Source organism: Aedes albopictus, chromosome 2 (assembly GCF_035046485.1).
Source record: "Aedes albopictus strain Foshan chromosome 2, AalbF5, whole genome shotgun sequence".
Classification (NCBI taxonomy): Eukaryota; Metazoa; Arthropoda; class Insecta; order Diptera; family Culicidae; genus Aedes; species Aedes albopictus.
Window position 1 is genome coordinate 185,973,091 of NC_085137.1, and position 19,357 is coordinate 185,992,447.

General features: G+C 39.1%; 1 protein-coding gene across 1 annotated transcript; it reads right to left on the reverse strand.

The window, feature by feature from the left end:
• Positions 1-5,302: 5,302 nt before the first annotated feature.
• Positions 5,303-16,591, reverse strand: LOC109409360 (transmembrane reductase CYB561D2). Its single transcript, XM_029858851.2, has 2 exons — positions 16,015-16,591; positions 5,303-5,933 (listed from the first exon to the last, which is right to left on the reverse strand). The coding sequence occupies exons 1-2, from the start codon at positions 16,216-16,218 to the stop codon at positions 5,424-5,426; spliced, it is 714 nt and encodes a 237-aa protein (XP_029714711.1). The 5' UTR covers positions 16,219-16,591; the 3' UTR covers positions 5,303-5,423.
• Positions 16,592-19,357: the final 2,766 nt, after the last annotated feature.

The window sequence follows — 19,357 nt, forward strand, 5'->3', positions numbered from 1 at the left end:
GCCAGAAGTGGAAATAGTGAGCGAGAAGTGTGCTTTACGGCATCAACCGGTGAAAAAGTGTCAAACAGGAAGAGATGGATTGTGGACACCGGTTGTACGAAGCATATGACGGGTTCAATGGAGAATATCGTTAATCGAAGGCCCTGCAATGTGAAAGTGAAGTTAGCAGACGGAAGAATAGTGAAGGCAACAGAATGTGGTGAAGGTACTCTTATAGAATGTGGTCCGTATGGTTCAACAAAGAATTCTGTTAAAATAAGACTGAAGGAGCTATTATACGTGCCCGGTTTGTCCGAAAATGTGCTTTCGGTTGGCCGTATAACCAATGAAGGATATTCTGTAGTGTTCAACTCTAAGGACTGCCGCATAATGGATGACAAAGGTGTCGTAGCTGTAGGAGGAAATGACAATGGCTTGTATTTCTTGACGTAATGTGCATGATGTGCTGATCTAGGAGGAGGAGTCAAATATCCGAGGAATTGTGACTAAAAATGTATTTGTCAGGGGGCTGCACTAAGGAGGAGTGTTGGAATATAGTAGTGTCAGCCCCCTGGTACGATGATGACAGCAGCATCACAACCTTAGTTAATGATTGTGATGATTGTTTTGAAGAGCCTTTGAGTGTATTCGTTGAGAGATGACAAAGCTTATAGCCGATGTGTGTTTTGTATTGTATATAGTCCGTACTAGTTCGCCCACGAATAAACATGTTGTGATTAACAACCGGCGGTTTAGTTTTTTCTTCGCTGTATCACGGATCTCGCGACGGTGGGTTATTCCGGTTTGGGAGATTGTGTTGTCCACCGTGTTCGCTGCGCCAACAGTAAATCATACAAGATGCTTTAAATATTATAATTTGTAATCCATGGAAGATTTTTTAAAGAATCGGTTAGGGAATTTTTGTCCGAATTTTCGGACAGATTTCCGAAAAAAATATTTTAAGAAATAGAAAATTTCTTAAAAATGTGAAGAAATCTTTGGTAGATTTTCTAAATAAATCTCCAATAGATTCTCAAAACAAATGCCTAGAGAAATTTCCGAATAAATATCCAGAGGAATTTCTGAAGTTATCCCTGGGCGAATTTATTTATCAAACTATCTCTGAAATGATTTGTGAAAAATCATGGAGGAATTTGTGAAGCAGTTCATGCCAGATTTCGTAAAAGAATTCTTTGGAACGTAAAAGAATTCTGGAATTCTGGAGGAACACATGGAAGATTTTCTGCTCAAATAATCTGTAACATGATGGTTTGATTTGGGAAGTTTTCTTCTGAGACCGTCGTAATTAAGTTGAAAATTCTGTATTCACTTACTTTTATTTAACACTGCAGAATTGCAACAAAAGGCGACCGAGCAGATAGTGGTGCAAACCTACACTACTCATACAGAAAGATCGTTCGGCAAATACAGCACTGCCAGTAATCACGATCTATCAACTGCCTGTCACGAATCTCTTACTTTCCGAAGGAATCCCTTGAGGAATTTCAAAAGGGATCCCTGGGGGAATTTCTAAAGCAATCCATAATGCAAAACTTTTGAAGCAATTCGTAAAAGAATTCCAGGGTAAATCCTCGGAGACATTTTCAAAGGAACCCCTGAATGACTGTACTTTTTCATTTTTTTGGGACATTTATTGCGCATTGCGCAGTTAAAAATGCGACGAGGAAGTGCGGAATCTCAAATAAAAGTGCAATTTGGTGTCAGATCGTTTCGGTGTCTTCACCGCACTTATTCATTAACTCATGATGAATAAGTGCGGTGAAGTCACCGGAACGATTTGATGCAATATCGCACTTTTATTCAAGATTCCGCACTCTGTCGCAGTCCAGTTAGCAATGCAATAAACTATATGTAAAGACAGTTATGTAAATAAATTAATTGCGATCCATGGGCATCCGCGAAAAACATTGCCGTTTACCCCCATTGGTTCGACCGCATCTAATCTGAACACTTTTTAATTTGACCTCCGCTAATCTGCACATTGTTCGAATTAAAAATGGTTCAAACGTCATTCTGTTAATGGAACGGGTTGAAACGGAACGCAGAATCAAAACAAAACATCAAATGAGCCCAACTAACATTTATTGTGAATGTAAACGTCAACTAAGCGTCCTCAATACGGCTTGATGCTGAGATACTGTGTTGTACATATGGACGGAAGCTTCTATGCAAGCCCTATACCAATGAATCTGGCGAACTTAATCCACTTGTACTTGTGCGATCAGCTTCTATGCCACCTAGTCACAGCTCTTTTCTCGGCTCCTATGTAACCACTAACTGAATAACATCTTGAGAAGGCGCTTTTTCAGCCTTTTCGCAGTTGTTAAATAATAGTTATACAGCATTCCCAAATTAAACGATTAAATATAATTAGGTTATGGATACTGTGACGCAATACATGTGGAACTGGAATTATCACTTTTAAAATTGAATAATTAAAGTACTTGCCGCTACTTGGAATTGAACGTCCGATCTCCGTATCCACTGGTCCCGATGATGTCCTCACTGCCACACACTGCTATATAAATAACATAGAAAATAGCACGTTTTGTTTTACTCCAGACAAGGCTTCATAATTGTGCCACAAGAAACCTTACCCAACTTCATCTTGCTGCAAAAGCTTGTCAAACGTCAAACGCAATAATGTTTACATTGAACAAGCTGTGTGGTTGCGCCAACAGATTGTTCTTCACAGCTTCTAGCTGAAAGAGTGTTCTTTAAACGGCTACGAAGCGCTACTGTTTTGTGTTTTGGCAACATTACGAAACGTACTGTATAAAAGCAGCTGTTGTAGTGGCTGGGACTCTTACTCGATTTGCACATCTTCCGGCAAATCTTCCGGCATTGAATTAAAGTGCAATAAAAGCAACCCAAATAATTTCACAGCACATACATGGATAGCTGTAAAGAATTTGTGTAGTAGCTATATATCCCGCTTAAAGTTTGTTTTGACAATAATGTTTACATCCGACAAGCCGTGTTGGTAAACCAACAGTTTCTTTATTACAGCTTCTAGCCGTAATGAAATCGCATAACGGCCTTCAAAGCGCTGCTGGTTTGGGAATTTGTCCGTATAACGAATTGTACTGTATAGTAGCAGCTGTTTTGTTAGTGGGGACTCCTATTCGATGTATTTAAGTTTTCACATCTTCCGGGAAATCTCCCGGAGTTGGAATACAGTGGAGTAAAGGCAGCCCCAATGACAAGCAATGGATTTCTGAAAACCGAGTTTGGTAGCTGTATGGTGCTTGTTTTGCAGTCGTGTATTAGCTTATGATTTATATTTGACTAGCTTTCCGTTTATTCAGCGTTGACTGCTTTTACTCGATGGTTATACAACAGAAAGCAAATGACTGAAGCTTATAGCGCTGAAAATGTTAGTTGGAGGGCTGCCACCAGTTTTTTTGTTTGTTTCGTCATCTACAGGGTATAGCATAGAACTTCTATAGAAGTTCAAATTAAAAACGAACCCCGTTGGCTTGCATGAGGTGTCGTTTAAACCGGGAAAAGACGGTAGTAAATACTAAATTCCGACAAATCCGCGAACTCCACGACCAATCCGCGACCGACAGTTGTAACCAACACAGCGCTGAGCACACCCAATGTTGGTTTTCTTTTAGTTTATTGCATTGCTAACTGGACTGCGACAGAGTGCGGAATCTTAAATAAAAGTGCGATATTGCATCAAATCGTTCCGGTGACTTCACCGCACTTATTCATCATGAGTTAATGAATAAGTGCGATGAAGACACCGAAACGATCTGACACCAAATCGCACTTTTATTTGAGATTCCGCACTTCCTCGTCGCATTTTTGACTGCGCAATGCGCAATATCCAACACAACAATTTGCTAAATCGGCATCAGCAAACTATATTCTGATAAGGCGGTTACAAATATTTATTTCACTTTTTGTCCCACCACTCTTTGACGGGTCGAGGGGGGGGGGGGGGCATAAAAATAATAAAGCATTTAATTTGAAAAATATTTAAAACTCATCGGATTTGTTAAAGAATTTTCACCAAAGTCCGATATTTTGATAAATAATTTTTTATCTGCCCCCTCAAAATGCAAAATCCAGCCAAAAAAATTTGAAGGGGGGGGGCTAAGAGCCTAAGAGATCAGCAGGAGAGATTGCTGACCAAATTAGTAAAATTCGAAGCCCTGGATATTCATGATATGTACTTTGTTTCAAACCTTCGATCGATTTTCCCTTATAAATGTTGAACTTTTTTATTGTATTTGCTTAGAGTTGCTCTATAGAGTACCGTATTACCCCGCTAATACGACACCGACTGTTGTCGAATAACCGGGGTAAACTTTTAATTCGACAAACTGGTCATGGTCACCCTACACCATTATGCTCATTGAAATTTGGCAACTCTATTTGTGTTTGTTTTGATTTCCGGATTTGTTATGAAACATAATTTCAACAGATATTGCGGTGGTGCGAAAGAAAAGCTAGTTCTTTCTATGATTGTTTCCATCCTCAGTTCATTCCGGTTGGTCTCCAGGTGGTTTGGATGTCGAATAGCACCAACTCAGAACTCCCGGAATTATCGGCTGCAAGAGGAGCTGCTGCGGGTGCGAGTATAAGCACAATATCAAACTGTTTTGCATTTACAGTGTACATCGCTGTGACATTTGAACACTTTTTAATTCGACATTTGTCGAATAAGCGGGGTACGAATCAAAAAGTGTCGTATTAAAACGTGTCGAACCAGCGGGGTAAAGTCTCGGGTAAAGTGCCCCACACAATGCATACGTTTGCGTGTGCGTGACAGTAGTTTGACAGATTTCCCATGGAAAAACTGTCAAAAAAACGCAAACCTCGACGGAACGGACGCTATGTGTTCCAGGCTTAAGACGGTATGCATACTATTTGGCACACTGTACATTTTTTTCAATAACATTTACCAACTAAAATGAAAAGGATTGGGAGGGTTCGACGGTTCGACTGAATGGGATAGTTATGCCGTTATGCTACGGAAACGGCCAAGCAGTCTCGAGGAAATCAAACGATACTATTTGATTTTACCCAACGTTTTTTGGTCTTCTTCACGGGTTAATCGCTCTTGTTAACTATTTTGTACATCATGGTGGTGAATTAGAGATTCGTCGTAGCTAGTTTCTAATTTCTCGTCACAAATTCTTCCACTTGTTTTAGGCACTGTTTAGTTTTCTGTTTTCAACTGTGAAATTGAAAATGGTGGGTTTTGTCTCTGATTTCCTCGAGACTGCTTAGTCGTTTCCGAAGCATAAATGAAAAAAGGTTTTGTGATAAGAAGTCATTCGAGAAGTAATTGATACATTTTTATTTATTTTTGTTCAACTGGTTTAACGTCGAGCGCAGTGAGTCCTTTATACAATAAGTGGCATTTCGCTTGGTCAAGTTTTATACATAATGTTCTGTTCAACTCAGAATCACCGCAGCAGGGTTCTAACGTGTGTAATTATCGTCCGTAGAACTCCCAGAACGCTCAGAAAGATGACCAAAATTGTCATAACCCGCAACGTAACTTGCATTTCTGGGGTTGAGTTGTTCCTGAAGATTTTCTTATCGTAGCCAATAATAAGAGACGCCATGCCAATGACAAAACACGCTAACCCAATGAAATGGTGACTCAGTTTAATGTACATGGGCTTGATGCGTTTCCCCAGTTCCACCGCGTAGAGTGACCCAAGTCCATTGCACATGCTGATCACCAGTAAAATCAACGCCACCAGACCGAGAATGGAGTGCGGACTGCTGAAGTGCTTTTTGTTTTTGGTCTCGCGATAATATATCTCGAGTGCTATGCCGATGATAATGCTGCCTGCTCCGACGACCTGCATGACCCAATGCGTTGTCTTCCGCTGTGGTTGCGTCAGTGCCACGGCCCACGAACAACTCGAGTAGAAAGCCAAAATGGATTCCGCCATCAGGACGTGGAACTGTGGAATAAGTTTGGAATTAATAAGTATGTAATTTCTATCAAAAATATTGTGGAATTTCATCTGTGGGAAAAGTTGATGAGGTTTTAGAGAATAATCGAAGATGAATCACACTTCCACAGAAAATCTTGGAATAGGGTAAAAAAAATTCGATGAAAAATATACTTGGAGCCATCAAGATCTTTCATTTTTTTTTTCAAAATAATGTTTTATTTTCAATTTTCAATGTTACATTCTCGGAAAATTTGCATGCTGGGTTTTTTTGGGACCGGAGAAGGTTCTGAGATTGATGTAAGACCCCTCCCATCTTTAGAAAGAGGATTTCCCATGAATAGCTTCATGTAAAAAAAACACAGTAGGCAGGTAGTATGTATTACATTTGCCGGGACAGCTAGTGTAGAAAAAAAAAATCAGTTTACCTAGCAATTTGTTTTCATTTAACCCTTTGGGGTCGGAGTGGTTATATATATATATTGTACAAGGCCAAAGTCCCCGTTCAAAATGTACGAAGAATCGAGTTTCAAAAATTCTCAATTTGTCCATGTTTTATGCCTCATAAACCTTCCTTGGGTGAAAACTAACAGAACAAAACTAAGACGACGCAAATCGGGCCCTCCGTTCGCAAGTTATGCGCGGTCCCACGTATGCCATTACATTTTTATATAGGGTTTGTGTGCCATCAGTAATCTCATGCTCCCATTTTCATCCTATTCGAAAACAAGCGATTACGGCACCGATTGATTCCGTTCTTTTTGTTTTCATGCGTGCTCACTTCTAACAAAAAATACAAAAATAAGAAACAAAACAAACAGTGCTTCAATCCTTTGTTTTTCGTAGGATGAAAATGGGAGCCACATGTTTAATAAGGGAACCAATACCCTATACAGATATGACTCCAAACGAAAAATGGCTGTCTAAAATCACCCGCTCGACAAAAATGAACTCAGTCTTCGGTGAACTTACTGTACACTAACTCCTCTATTGAGGAAATGTGGTAATTGTGGTAATTGAGGAAATGTGATAAATGTGGTAATTGAGTTTGAGACTTTATAGACATCCTGAACGCAAAGAAGTTTGGGAAAACAAAATAATTGATACACCAGTAGCGTTTAAGGTGAAACATCAAGAAATCCCATTGCAATTTTGCATACAAACTTTAGAGGCACAAATCTGATGAACGAAGCATCTAACCAAGCCGCACTTGATTATCCTGGCTTTGCTCACTTGCAAAAGTGGCAGCTTTTCCAAATCGGGCTCATTTGTTTACGAATTTTTAAGATTTGCTTTTGGAAACGTGAGTAGGGGTCCAAGTCGGCCATTGTGGCAGCCATATTGGTATTCTTTGAAGTTTCTCCTTAAGGAGAAACATCAGTGAATACATTTATGGCTGCCACAATGGCCGACTTGGGCCTCTATTCACGTTTTCAAGAGCACCAATCTTGAAAATTTGTAAACAAATGCTCTCTCTTTGGAAAAGATGCTTCTTTTTGCAAGTGAGCAAAGTTAAAATAAACAACTGCGGCTTGGTCTGATGTTTCGTTCGTCAGATTTGTGCCTTTTTAGTTTGTATGGAAAATTGCAATGGAATTTCTTGATGTTTCACCTTAATGCTTGGATATGGTTTACATTGATACGTATTTGATAAGTCTTAATAATGAATATGGAACAGTTTTCCATATCTTAGGGAGTTGCAGCTGTTCCAAACTGTTTTGAAATTCAGTCCTTCAAATCTTTAGCATTTTAGTATCATATTGTTACATTGTATACTCTGCTGTATACCCCGTAAATCTTTTGGAAATTACGTCAAGCTTCAAGGGGGGAGTGGGGGTTTTGCAGAACGTGACGGCCCTTATAAAAATAGTATTGAGGACCTATACAAAAAGTGTGACACACACGCAGAAAAAACTCTCGCGCTCAGTATCATACGGGCGTATCTACAATGATCGATTTCTCTTCATCGATTTTCCCTTTGTTTAATAACTTGACCGGTAAATCATTTTCGGTTGGTTATGTTGTTCTGGATGCTAGTCTTAGTCGCCCTTTACCGTAACAAACCGAGAGATCATACGAACATTGGACGTACATATTTCCCCGAATAATCCGAAGATAAAATCGATTAGGAGAAATCGATCATTGTAGATACGCCCGTATGATACTGAGCGCGAGAACTATGTTAAAATCAAAAATATTTGAGGTAAATTTAAATAAATTGTCAATTTGTTCAGGCAACAAAAATAAAACTGTTTGGAGCAAATCGAACGTCACATTTGAAGCAAATGCAATCCATGTTTGAAACAAAAATGCATTTTCTGATAGATGATGTTAGAAATAAATGTAAATATTATTGTATTTTTTTTTGTGGCGGGTCGACCCTACGGAAATACTTGTTTTCCCATCAAACTTATAAAGTAATTTCCTTTGCTGGAAAACTCACCTCCCATGTTGTCCTTTCAATGCCAACATCTTGTATATACATCTATTAGATTACATATGCTCCCGAAAACAACGGGATTTCGTGGAAACTTTCCTTGTTTGATGTTGCAGCTGCAACTTGTGAGTTTTGTTTATGTTCTCGACGGCGGAACGAGGGGCTCCTCAATAGGTGTTGTTGAAATAAATGTGTAATTGAGTTACTTTTAAAAATTAATATTTTAGATTTAAAGGTTTTATCAGTTTACCGAATAAACATGAATATTTTTGTTTCAAACGAACGAAATTTGTCTCCGTGAGGTATTCGTAGTAGCTTTCGTGGATATTTGTTCAAAATACATCAAACACCAAAGGCATAAACTTATGATATCGATTCCAAACTATTTTAAAAGAATATTGAAGACTCGTGAAAGTATTATAACCTCGATGATAAGGAGTTTCTTAGATAGGACATCACACTTTCTTTAGTAGGTCAACATAGTGCCTAAAATTTTGGCCAGACAGTTTTTGGCCAATTTCAAGATTTTAATTAGTTTCTCTATGTTGATAATCGATTGAAGTAAGATACGTTGTATTGTTAATAAGTTATCAATAGACAAAAATACTAAAATATTGCATTTCAATAAAATTATCTTAAAGGGAGATTTATCAACCTAAACAGCGTATCATGAGCATTGCCTATAATTTTGACCAGTACTGTATATCCGTTATACAAAGTAACGTAGCATATTTAACTAAAACTACTGGGCCGGGACTGGATGTGAAGACTGATATAAATTGTTATTAAACTTCTGGGAGATTCGTCGTCCAAACTGTACTGGAGTTTAGTCCTTGACATGTACAGCCCTTACATTGGTAATATAGACTGTTTCAGAAATTATAAATACACTAACGATTGACTGCCATTTCAATTTGAGCACAATATCCAAAAAAGTTTCTTCTAGTTCTTTTAGTAAACACGCTAACGAAGCAAATAATACTAACTTTGTTGATATTTCTTATAAAAGTTAAAAAATATGGATGTGTAAACTACATGATTAAAATTTGAAGTTGCACAAAGTGATCATAAAATGTAGCATAATGGAAAAAAAAAATCTCATAAATAAAATATTCGATTACCGAACACAATGAAAGTTACTGTGTCGTTAAGAAAAGATATTTCTCGACTGGTAAAAGTTATTTTCACTGGAATATTTGTTCAAGAACCATCATTACGGGACTACTCAATGCAAACATTTTTGTTTCCAATTTCTCAACAACACAGGTAGCAACAAACGTTAAGCAAACGAATGTCTTGATTACTGCTCACTGCATTTGTTTTTATGGTATGACAAGCTTTGCCATCTGAAGGATCGAATGCGCAGAAAAAAAAATTAAATGAAATGTGCTCAGAAAAGTTAAGAAACTGTGTGGTATTTCTTATGTTCCGAAGAATACCTTAAAAAATAAGAAACTTGATGTTAGAAAACATGTTGTGGAAATGCCTTTATTGATTTTTTTTCAGGTCTCTTAGGCAACTTGTTCAGAAAGCGAATATGATAAAAATTTAGATCATTTTTGGCATCTAGTGATAAACAGTTTTGAAATCATCAAAAACACCTTTGTGCAAATTCAAATTTGGATAATGAAGTTTGGTTAAGGTTGGCAAGCACCCTTTGCAAATTTGTACCTACTAGCTTTAATAACTAAATGCAATTCGATAAAATTCAATATAATCACATTATATTCTTAAAGCATTATTTCACTCTTCAGCAGTCACGCTGTTGTATATAATACAATACGTTAAAAAAGCTCGTCTGATCTACATAAACCAACGTGGTGCTAGTAGCGATGACCAATTTCTGGAAGATTAAGGATTTTTATTCACTCGTGCATTATTTTGCTTTTTTTTGATGATGTATAAAAAAACATTCATAAGAAATTATAGCTGAACTCTTTTGTAAATTACGAACTTTTTCGAGGACTAACTTCGAATTTGCTGGTTCCTGTATAAGTCCTTAAAAATTATCTTCCAATACTATTCGCTGGAGGAATTCTTCCAGCAATTCTTTTTCTGGAGAAGTTCTTGGGTACATCCCTGAAAGGATGATTGAAGGATTAATGAAATTTCAGATAGATCTCTTGAATGAATTTTTGAAGAGAACCTGAGAGGAATATCTGAAGAAATCATTTGAGGAATTCCTTGAGCAATCCCTGGAAGAATTCCCGGGGCAATCCCTGGAAGATTTCCTGGATAAATCCTTGAAGAAACGCCTGAATGAATCCCTGGAGCAATTCCTACAGGAATGCCTGGTGGAAGCCCTGTAGAATCACTGCTGGAATTCCCGGAGCAATCCCTGGAAGAATTTCTGTAAGTCTACCTGGAGGAATTCCTGTATATATTATGGGAGGGACACCTACATAAATATCTGAAGACATCTCATGAGGAAATCCTAGAAGAAATCCAAGATATATACCGCATTTAGTTCACCACTGGACTGCGCACTGAGTCTTCATAAGTGCGAAAACTCGGGTCTTTAGAGCACTTATTCATCATACATCGAAGCATTAGTGCTCCGAAGACATAAATTTGATTTGATGCAATCGCGCACTTATATTTGCGTTTTTGCACTCTTGAAAACTAGTGCGATAGTCCAGTAGTGAACTAAATGCGCTATATTTTTTGAAGAAATCTTAGAGAAATTTCAGAAGGAATCCTTGGAGGAATTTTTTGAGAACTCCCTGAAGGAATTCATGGGAAGAATCCTGGAGTAACTTCTGAACAAATTCCTGGCGAAATTGCTGGAAGAATTCTTGGATGAAACCCTGGAGAGTTCCTGGAGAAATTTCTAGGATGAATTCTTGAAGCAATCCCTGAAAAATTACTGGAGGAATTCCTGGAGAAATCTCCAGAGGAATTGCTGGAGAAATATCTGAAAAAAAAATCCCTAGACAAATTCAAAGAGTAATTCCTGGAAGAACCCTTGGAGGAATTTCTAGAGGATTCCCTGGAAGAGTATCCGGGAATATCCCTGGAGAAATTCGTGGAGAAATCCCTGGAAGAATCCCTGAAGCAATTCCTGGACGAATCTCTGGAGGAATGTCTGTAGGAATCCCTGAAAAATTCCTGATAGTATTCCTGGAGAATTTCCTGGAAGAATCTCTGAAGAAATTCCTAGAAGATTTCCTGAAGAAATTCTTGGAGGAAATGCTGACATAGTTTCTCGGGGATGTCCAGGAGCAATTTATGAAGAAGTTCCTTGAGAAGTTCCTGGAAAAAAAATTCAGTGATATTTTCTGGAGGGATTACTGTAAAAGTTCCTGGAGAAATTCCTGGATAAAATCCTGGAGGAATGCCTGGAGGAATTCCTAGAGGTGGAAAATTCCTGTGGAAATTGGTGGAGGAACCTCTAGAGGAATTCTTGAAAGAACTACTGGATGAACTTCTAAAGAAATCTCCAGAGGAATTCTATTTCTGTTATTTTCCTTTTTATGAAAAAATCCCTTGATAAATTCCTGGAGAAATTTGTAGCGGAATTTCTGGAGGAATTCCTGGAGAAATCCTCGAAGGAATTTCTGAAGGAATCCCTGGGGAAATCCTTGAAGAAATTTGTGAAGAAATTCCTAGAGAAATCTCTAGAAAAATACCTGCAGGAATACCTGAAAAATTGCTGAATGTATTCGTGGAGAATTTTCTAGAAGTATTCCTTAGAGGATTTGCTGGAAGAATCCTTAGAGGAACTTCTGGAGTAATCCCTGGAGAAATTCGAGAAGAAATCCCTGGAGGAATCTTTGAATCAATTCATGAAGGAATCTCAGATAAAGTTTTTGGAGAAATGTCTGGAGGAATCCCTGAAAAACTCCTGAAAGTATTTCTGGAGAATTTCCAGCAAGAATTTCTGAATAAAATCCCCAGAAGATTTTCTGGAAAAAATCCTGGAGAAACTGCTGAAATAATTTCTGAAGGATGGCAGGAGCAATTCCTGGATAAATTTATAGAGAAATTGCTGGAGGAATTCCTGAAGAAATTCTTGGGGCAATTACAGGAGAATTTCCTGGAGGAGTTCCTTTGGGAATTGCTGGATGAATCCTTGAAGGAATTTCTAGAGAAATCTTTGGAGGAATGCTTGTAACAATTACTGGATGATTTTCTGGGAGAATCTATGAGCCATATTATCCAGCTGACGATGGGGCATATTGCCCGTTTGAGTGTGACTATGAAATAACTTATTAATTACAAAATTTAATTACAAAATTCTTATTTGAACTGCAAAGGTAAGTTATTTTACTTCATAATTTAGTGGACAACAGCTAATTTCATTGGTTTTGCTTCATTGGCGCGTGCTAGCGCTTAATTTAACTACATCGATAATTACAATAAATGTGTGCGTTTTCAATTTAAGGTTGTATATTTGTTTTGAAGGGTACAACAACCACAAAATTGACATAGTAGATTAGTCTTTTACAATTATTTTATACATTCACTATTTCAAATTCCCTGGAAATTGGAGGGGGCATTTGGGCCCGTGGGGGCGCATTATACCTGTTTACCCTATATCAATCATAGTAGAGTTTAAATTTGGTCTTGGATCTCTTAGCGAAGCGTGTTTTTGTAAATTAAAATCCATTTTGTAAATTGGAGCGGAAATCCTTATAGGGTATTGGTTCCCTTATTAAGCATGTGGCTCCCATTTTCATCATACGAAAAACAAAGGATTGCAGCGCTGTTTGCTTTGTTTTTGTATTTTTTGTTAGAAGTGAGCACCCATGAAAACAAAAAGAACGAAATCAATCGGTGCCGTAATCGCTTGTTTTAGAATAGGACGAATATGGAAGCGTGAGATTACTGATGGCACACATACCCTACACAGATAAAACGCCAAAAAGCATTCAATGCTTGTACTTTGATGCTGTTGGAACTGTCGGGTCAAAGACTGGTTTATTTAAATTTCTAAAACCCCTCAAGTGGAGACCCTTAGCCTAATGATTAAGGCTATGGATCGCCAATCCGGAGACGGCGGGTTCGATTACACTAGTTTACAGCATTTTTGAACTCGGTAAGCTGATGATCATTTTTGGTGTAGAATCATGCCCTGAGTTCGAAAACGCGAAAGAAAAAAATTACAGTAGAGCGGAAATTTTTTCGACTTTCCATACAAGGTTGATGATTTGAAATCGATTTTTGTTCTATTTTTAAGCAAAGTCGCTCACTTCAAACATCTCAATCTCCGTAATCAATGCTCCGATTGAGCTGAAATTTTTACTGTAACTCGCCTACATATGATATGTCAAATGAACGTCGAGAAAGAATTTTTAAGTTGCTTTTTTGATATTGAAAAAAATACATTTCTTCAAAAATTTTTGGGAATTTTGCTAAAATTTAAGAAGATCGTCCCTAAAACGCGCTAATATCTTGAATTTCATCAATCTGACGCAAAACCTGTATTCAGATGATCGAATGGTATTGTATTCAGCTTTCAATTTATGGAAAAAGATTTAAAATTGATTGAACAAAACGCAATATATATGAATTTTAGTAAATTACATTTTTTGAAAAGTTGCAAAATTCGATATTGAGCTAAAACTCAAAAACTGTTCTACTTAAAATTTTTTGAAGGTCGGTTTCGAAATCAGCACTAAATTGTGCTTCAAAAATTTTGGTCGTTGACAGAAGTTCACGACTTTCGTTTTATTTTGTAAACTTGTGTTATCGTTCCAGTCGGGAAAAATTTCTCGACTCCCTGGGCATAGTGTGTCATTGTATTTGTCTCACAATATATTATGCATCCCAGCTTAATCACTCAGATGCTGATGATCTCAACCAGCCGTCGTTTATCGCGAAAAGATTGCGCCCCGTTTGATTTGTATGCGGCGGCTGATTATCCATGACAGCTCCCACCCGGCGGCTGCAAAAACAGTTTTAGCCAAGGTGCACACCGTGTGTAAATCATACGTGCGCGGTCTGGCGCGATCTGATGCTGCGCGTTTCGAAAGCAACTTGTTGAGAATCTAAGATAAGCGCGACAATACAAATTCATGCAATGGCTGGCAAAGAACGCCCTTCAATTAATAACTGTGGAAGTGCTCGAAGCACACTAAGTTGAAGCGAGGCAGGCCAAGTACCAGTGGGGACGTAGAGCCATAAAGAAGAAGAAGAAGAAAACCCCTCAAATAATGAGAGCACACCATGCATGGCGTAACCAAAAGGCCTTGAATAATATCCAAAGACCATTGTATATCTTTGCGGATTTCCATATACCTTTGTGGACCATTACAATCCGTTACAGAGTAGGATTAAATTCCAAGGAGCTCAGAGATTTAAGAAGAATTTATGACTTGTTCAACATGTTTTGCAAATATTTAAGGCAAGAACCCTACGAATAGGGGCAAGACATTATAAAATTGACGCTAAAATATTTTTGGCCACCTGTTTGTATGGAGCCGCCCCATAGTGCACTGGGACAGAACGCTGTTATGGACAGACAGGACCTCTAGTGCTCTGGATATCCATCATAGAGGTTTGGTGTCTTGCAAGAGTTTTTACTAAAATCTGGTTACACAATATTTGATCTAGACAAGTTTTAATTGGTCTAGATCAGTTTTAGCTTTTTATAAAAGCGTCCTAGAAGAAAACATTCTTCGGCAAAAATGTTTATTTTGCTATTTTTGACATTATTTCCGAATACGCTTATACTCTATAATGCACACGAAAGGCACAGTGGGCTACTTTACTGAAAAAATAATAGATTTTGATCAATATTTTCATGTAAACAAAAATAGAAAAAAAGCCCCAAGTTACCTCACTTTTTTCCAAAAAATAGTTTATGATTTTTATTGAACTCAACGTACATACGTACAGATGGATATATTATTAGTAAAATTGCGAAAAAATCCACAGCTCAGGTGAGCTTTGTACTCACGGCCCTTATACGCTAGACAAATGTTTTTCCAACTAAGCTTCCTAATGTTTTTTATATCCATAGTTATATAAGGATTCAAAATATATCTCAATTTAAAAAGCGCTTAAGATTTCTAAATTTTCTGTTAAAAATATAAAATAGAATTCCTATCAGGTCACAAAACCATAAACATGTGAAAAAACTAATACTTGTATAATTTGTTTGTACCTAAACACAATTATTCCCTTTCAATATATTTTTCATATAAACTAGAATTCGATATCTTTCAAACAATTAAAAAAAGAAATTTTAAATCGGCCAACCGAATTTAAAGTTATAATTTTTTGAATATTTTTAGTTTTAAAAATCTTTGTTTGTTTTACCACCATATAGCCAAACTGGTTACCCCAACGACGAAATAAAAAAAAAATAGGGGTCTAAATATTCTCTTTACTCATCAAGTATCACGGCATTCGGAGATACACTATGTCGATTTCCTATGGAATGACTGTTTATAGATTTCATAACAACAAAATAGCATGGAACGAGCTCACTGTTCATCCACTATTGTTTGTTTTATCACTGTAACATTGGAGCTAATTTCTATCGTCGAATACCGACAACAACAAAACAAAAACTTGATGTTGTGGAAAATAATGTCAGCTCTCTTGATTTTAGAGTTCGTTTTTTTGTCAAAATGCTAAGTATATCTGTGGAAGTCTCGTTTCAACTTGCCCCACTATAGCAAAAATTAGTTCCCAGGCAAAACTTACCCCGAACACACAAAGCTTCACATGCCACGTGAAAATCAGCTGAAATCCGTTCTTGTAGCAAACCCAAACAGTGTAGACAAAGACGAATCCGATCAACACATGATTCAACGTATTCAACAGCAGCTGAATAGTGTCCACGAAGCTTCGCATGGTGCTGGTTCCCTTGGCGGGGCTTTCCTTGGATTCCACTTCGAGTGTCTTCATTTTTTGGCGCGATCCACTATCAGCAACGCTTTCAAACCAATTTCATTAGTTATAATGAAATTGCTTGCTCTCGGTACGAAGGTATGATTAATGACACTTGTTCGAGCACCACTACGACCTCCGCGACGCTCGGAAGCTTCGTGTCTGTCCACGTCCGTCCACCCACTTTTCTGTTCTGATAATGAAGAGCAGTTTCGATTCTGCGATGGATGTCTTCCCATCAAAGCGAGTCGCGATAGCACAAGCACACACTACAACAGTTCGTCGGTAGGTACACATTAGCTCATCTGTTTTTCTACTTCGAAATCTGTTCGAAACGCTTATAATTTGTTTATATGCACAGCGACATTCAGCGATTCATTAAAGCCGGTAATCTCATTGTAATACCCATTTTTCTTTTACTTTGGTTTACAACCCAACTGGAACGGACCTTGTTCGAAAAGTTCATCGATACCAAATGTATTACAACATTTTTCCTGTATATCGAAGACTGTCCAGAGTTTCAGCCCACCGTAGCCAAGTTCTGCAGCTGCACCCTTACCCTCCAAGCTACGGAAGGTTTACATCCACTATTCTAAGCATCTGTGTAGTGTAGTGGCTGTATATTGGTTGACTGTATGTCACAAGACCTGCTGAATAATCACGGTGCATTTCGTGCTTTTCAAGTGCTTTGTCTCCTTACTGTCTGCATTGGATAGATGCCTATTTATTTCTCAAACTTTGTTTTATATTCTTGAATCTAGGATAAGTCTATCAATTGTGGCGTTTTTAAAGGACAGATTACGAGATTTTTATTTATGGCGCTAAAAATATTACAATTTGATTCAAAGTTCCATTTTTTTTTAACATTTTCGATCAAGTGCTCTTGCAATTGAAATTACTGCAAAAAGTATAGTCTTATTTTTAACAAGCAAGTGACGAATCAACACGTTTATCTATGATTCTAATGATCATCAATTGTTTTACACTGCATGTTTTTATGCGGTGTGCAATAATTGGCGAATTTTCAGCTGTACAACAGTTGGCGATTTACCCCAAATGGGAATTCCAGTTGCAAGCTTATTTCGCGCTAACCATAAGGAGCATCGTCAGACAGCAATGGGATTCCCGCTAATTTCAAACTGTTGTTATTCTTGCATCGTGCTACAGCACAGGTTGAGTTTGAAATGATCGTGATAAGCAAAATAACGCTCGCAGGCGCAGCCTAAAACAGAAATCAAATAGGGTGAATCGCCAATTATTGCATACTACCCAACTGTTGAATAGTTTCTGATAATTTTAATATAAATCGAGCTTAGGTAATTCTCGCTCAATCATACGTTTACTATGCAGATGCTTATTAGAGGGTGTCATAGAGGTCGGTTTTTCAAGTCCTAAGTAATGGTTCAAAATGTGAGCGAGATCAGTTTTGCCTACACTTTACGCATCGCGATTGAAATTTGTATGGGACTTTATATGGGAAAATTTACTGTTTTTGCATTGGGAACAGCTTTTATAGTGATGGGCGACATGCAGAGGCGCGTGATCGGTTGGTGGCCGATCGAAGAAAGAATGTGCAGGTTGAGGATCAAGGGCCGATTCTTCAACAGCAGCATAATAAACGTGCACATCCCACACTCCGGAAACACTGATGATGACAAAGACGCATTTTACGCAGAGCTCGAACGCGAGTACGACCGCTGCTCAAACCACAACATCAAGATCATCATAGGAGACCCAAACGCTCAGGTAGGCCAGGAGGAGGAATTGAGACCGACGATTGCGCTAATACCGACTCTGATTACTACCTGGTGATGGTTAAACTGCGCCCAAAACTCTCCGTTATTAACCATGTACAGTACCGGCGGCCTCCCCGGTACGATCTAGAGCGACTGAAGCAACCGGATGTCGCCACCGCATACGCGCAGAATCTCGAGTCAGCGTTGCCGGACGGCTCGATGTGGCTCCTCTAGAGGACTGCTGGAGTACAGTCAAAGCAGCCATCAACAACGCAGCCGACAGCACCATCGGGTACGTGGAACGGAGTCGACGAAACGATTGGTTCGACGAGGAGTGCAGAGCGGTTCTGGAGGAGAAGAACGCAGCGCGGGCGGTAATGCTGCAGCATGGAACCCGACAGAATGTGGAACGATATAAGCAGAAGCGGAAGCAGCAGACCCGTCTCTTGCGGGAGAAAAAGCGCTGCCTGGAAGAAGAGGAGTGCGAGGAAATGGAACTGCTGCACGGGAAATCAAGGCAGCGGAGGAAATTACTATGTTGGTGCAGCAGAGGACGGGAACGAACCAACTCCCACGCTGAGGGAAGTTAAGGATGCCATCCACCAGCTCAAAAACAACAAAGCGGCTGGTAAGGACGGTACTGCAGCAGAACTCATCAAGATGGGCCCGGAAAAGTAGGCCACCTGTCTGCACCAGTTAGTAGTCAAGATCAGACATGGGCCAAACACCAAACCGTGCCGCACCGGTGGCGTGTTTGCCCGTAAACACACCACCGTGTGTGTTCATATCACCACTTTCGTTCAGCTTCTAATGATGAACACGCAGTGCGACTGGCGAAACACTCGTGTCGGTGTTGTAACTCGAGCCACAGTTTCGGCTCCGTGTTTCAGTTTTCGTTGGGCACGGAGGCCGAGTGTTTCCGATTGCATGAAACACCAAAGCAGTGAGCTCGGCCACAGTGCGTGGTAGCTTGGCTGCATCAGAGCCACTGAGTCAGAAGGGACGAGAAAAACACAAAAGGAGCCGCCAAGTACTTCACTCTCGTCTTCGTCCAACAGCATTTGCAACTGGTGCTGGAGAATGAACGGTACCGAGCGCTTGAACTCGCACGAGTGTTTTGCATAATCGGAAACACTCGGGCTCCGTGTTACCCGAAGCGTCGAACACCGTGCCCAGTGCCTGGGCACCACCACCGACACCGGTGTTGAGCCAGACACGGTGCGTGTTCGTTCTGAAACACGGGGAGCTAGGTGGTGGCTTGGCACCCACGGTGGTGTGTTTGAGCATCGACTCCTCGTGCAGTGCAGTGTTTGGACATGTCTGGTCAAGATCTGGGAAACCGAACAGCTACCGGAGGAGTGGAAGGAAGGGATAACCTGTCCCATCCACAAGAAAGGCGACAAGTTAATGTGTGAGAACTT

What these genes read in the sequence shown, in the direction of transcription:
- LOC109409360 (XM_029858851.2), bottom strand. Translation starts at nt 16,218, where the DNA reads ATGAAGACACTCGAAGTGGAATCCAAGGAAAGCCCCGCCAAGGGAACC. An exon ending in TGAAGCTTTGTGTGTTCGGG is followed by an intron (nt 5,934 to 16,014) that starts GTAAGTTTTGCC and finishes CTTATTCCACAG; the next exon opens with TTCCACGTCCTGATGGCGGA.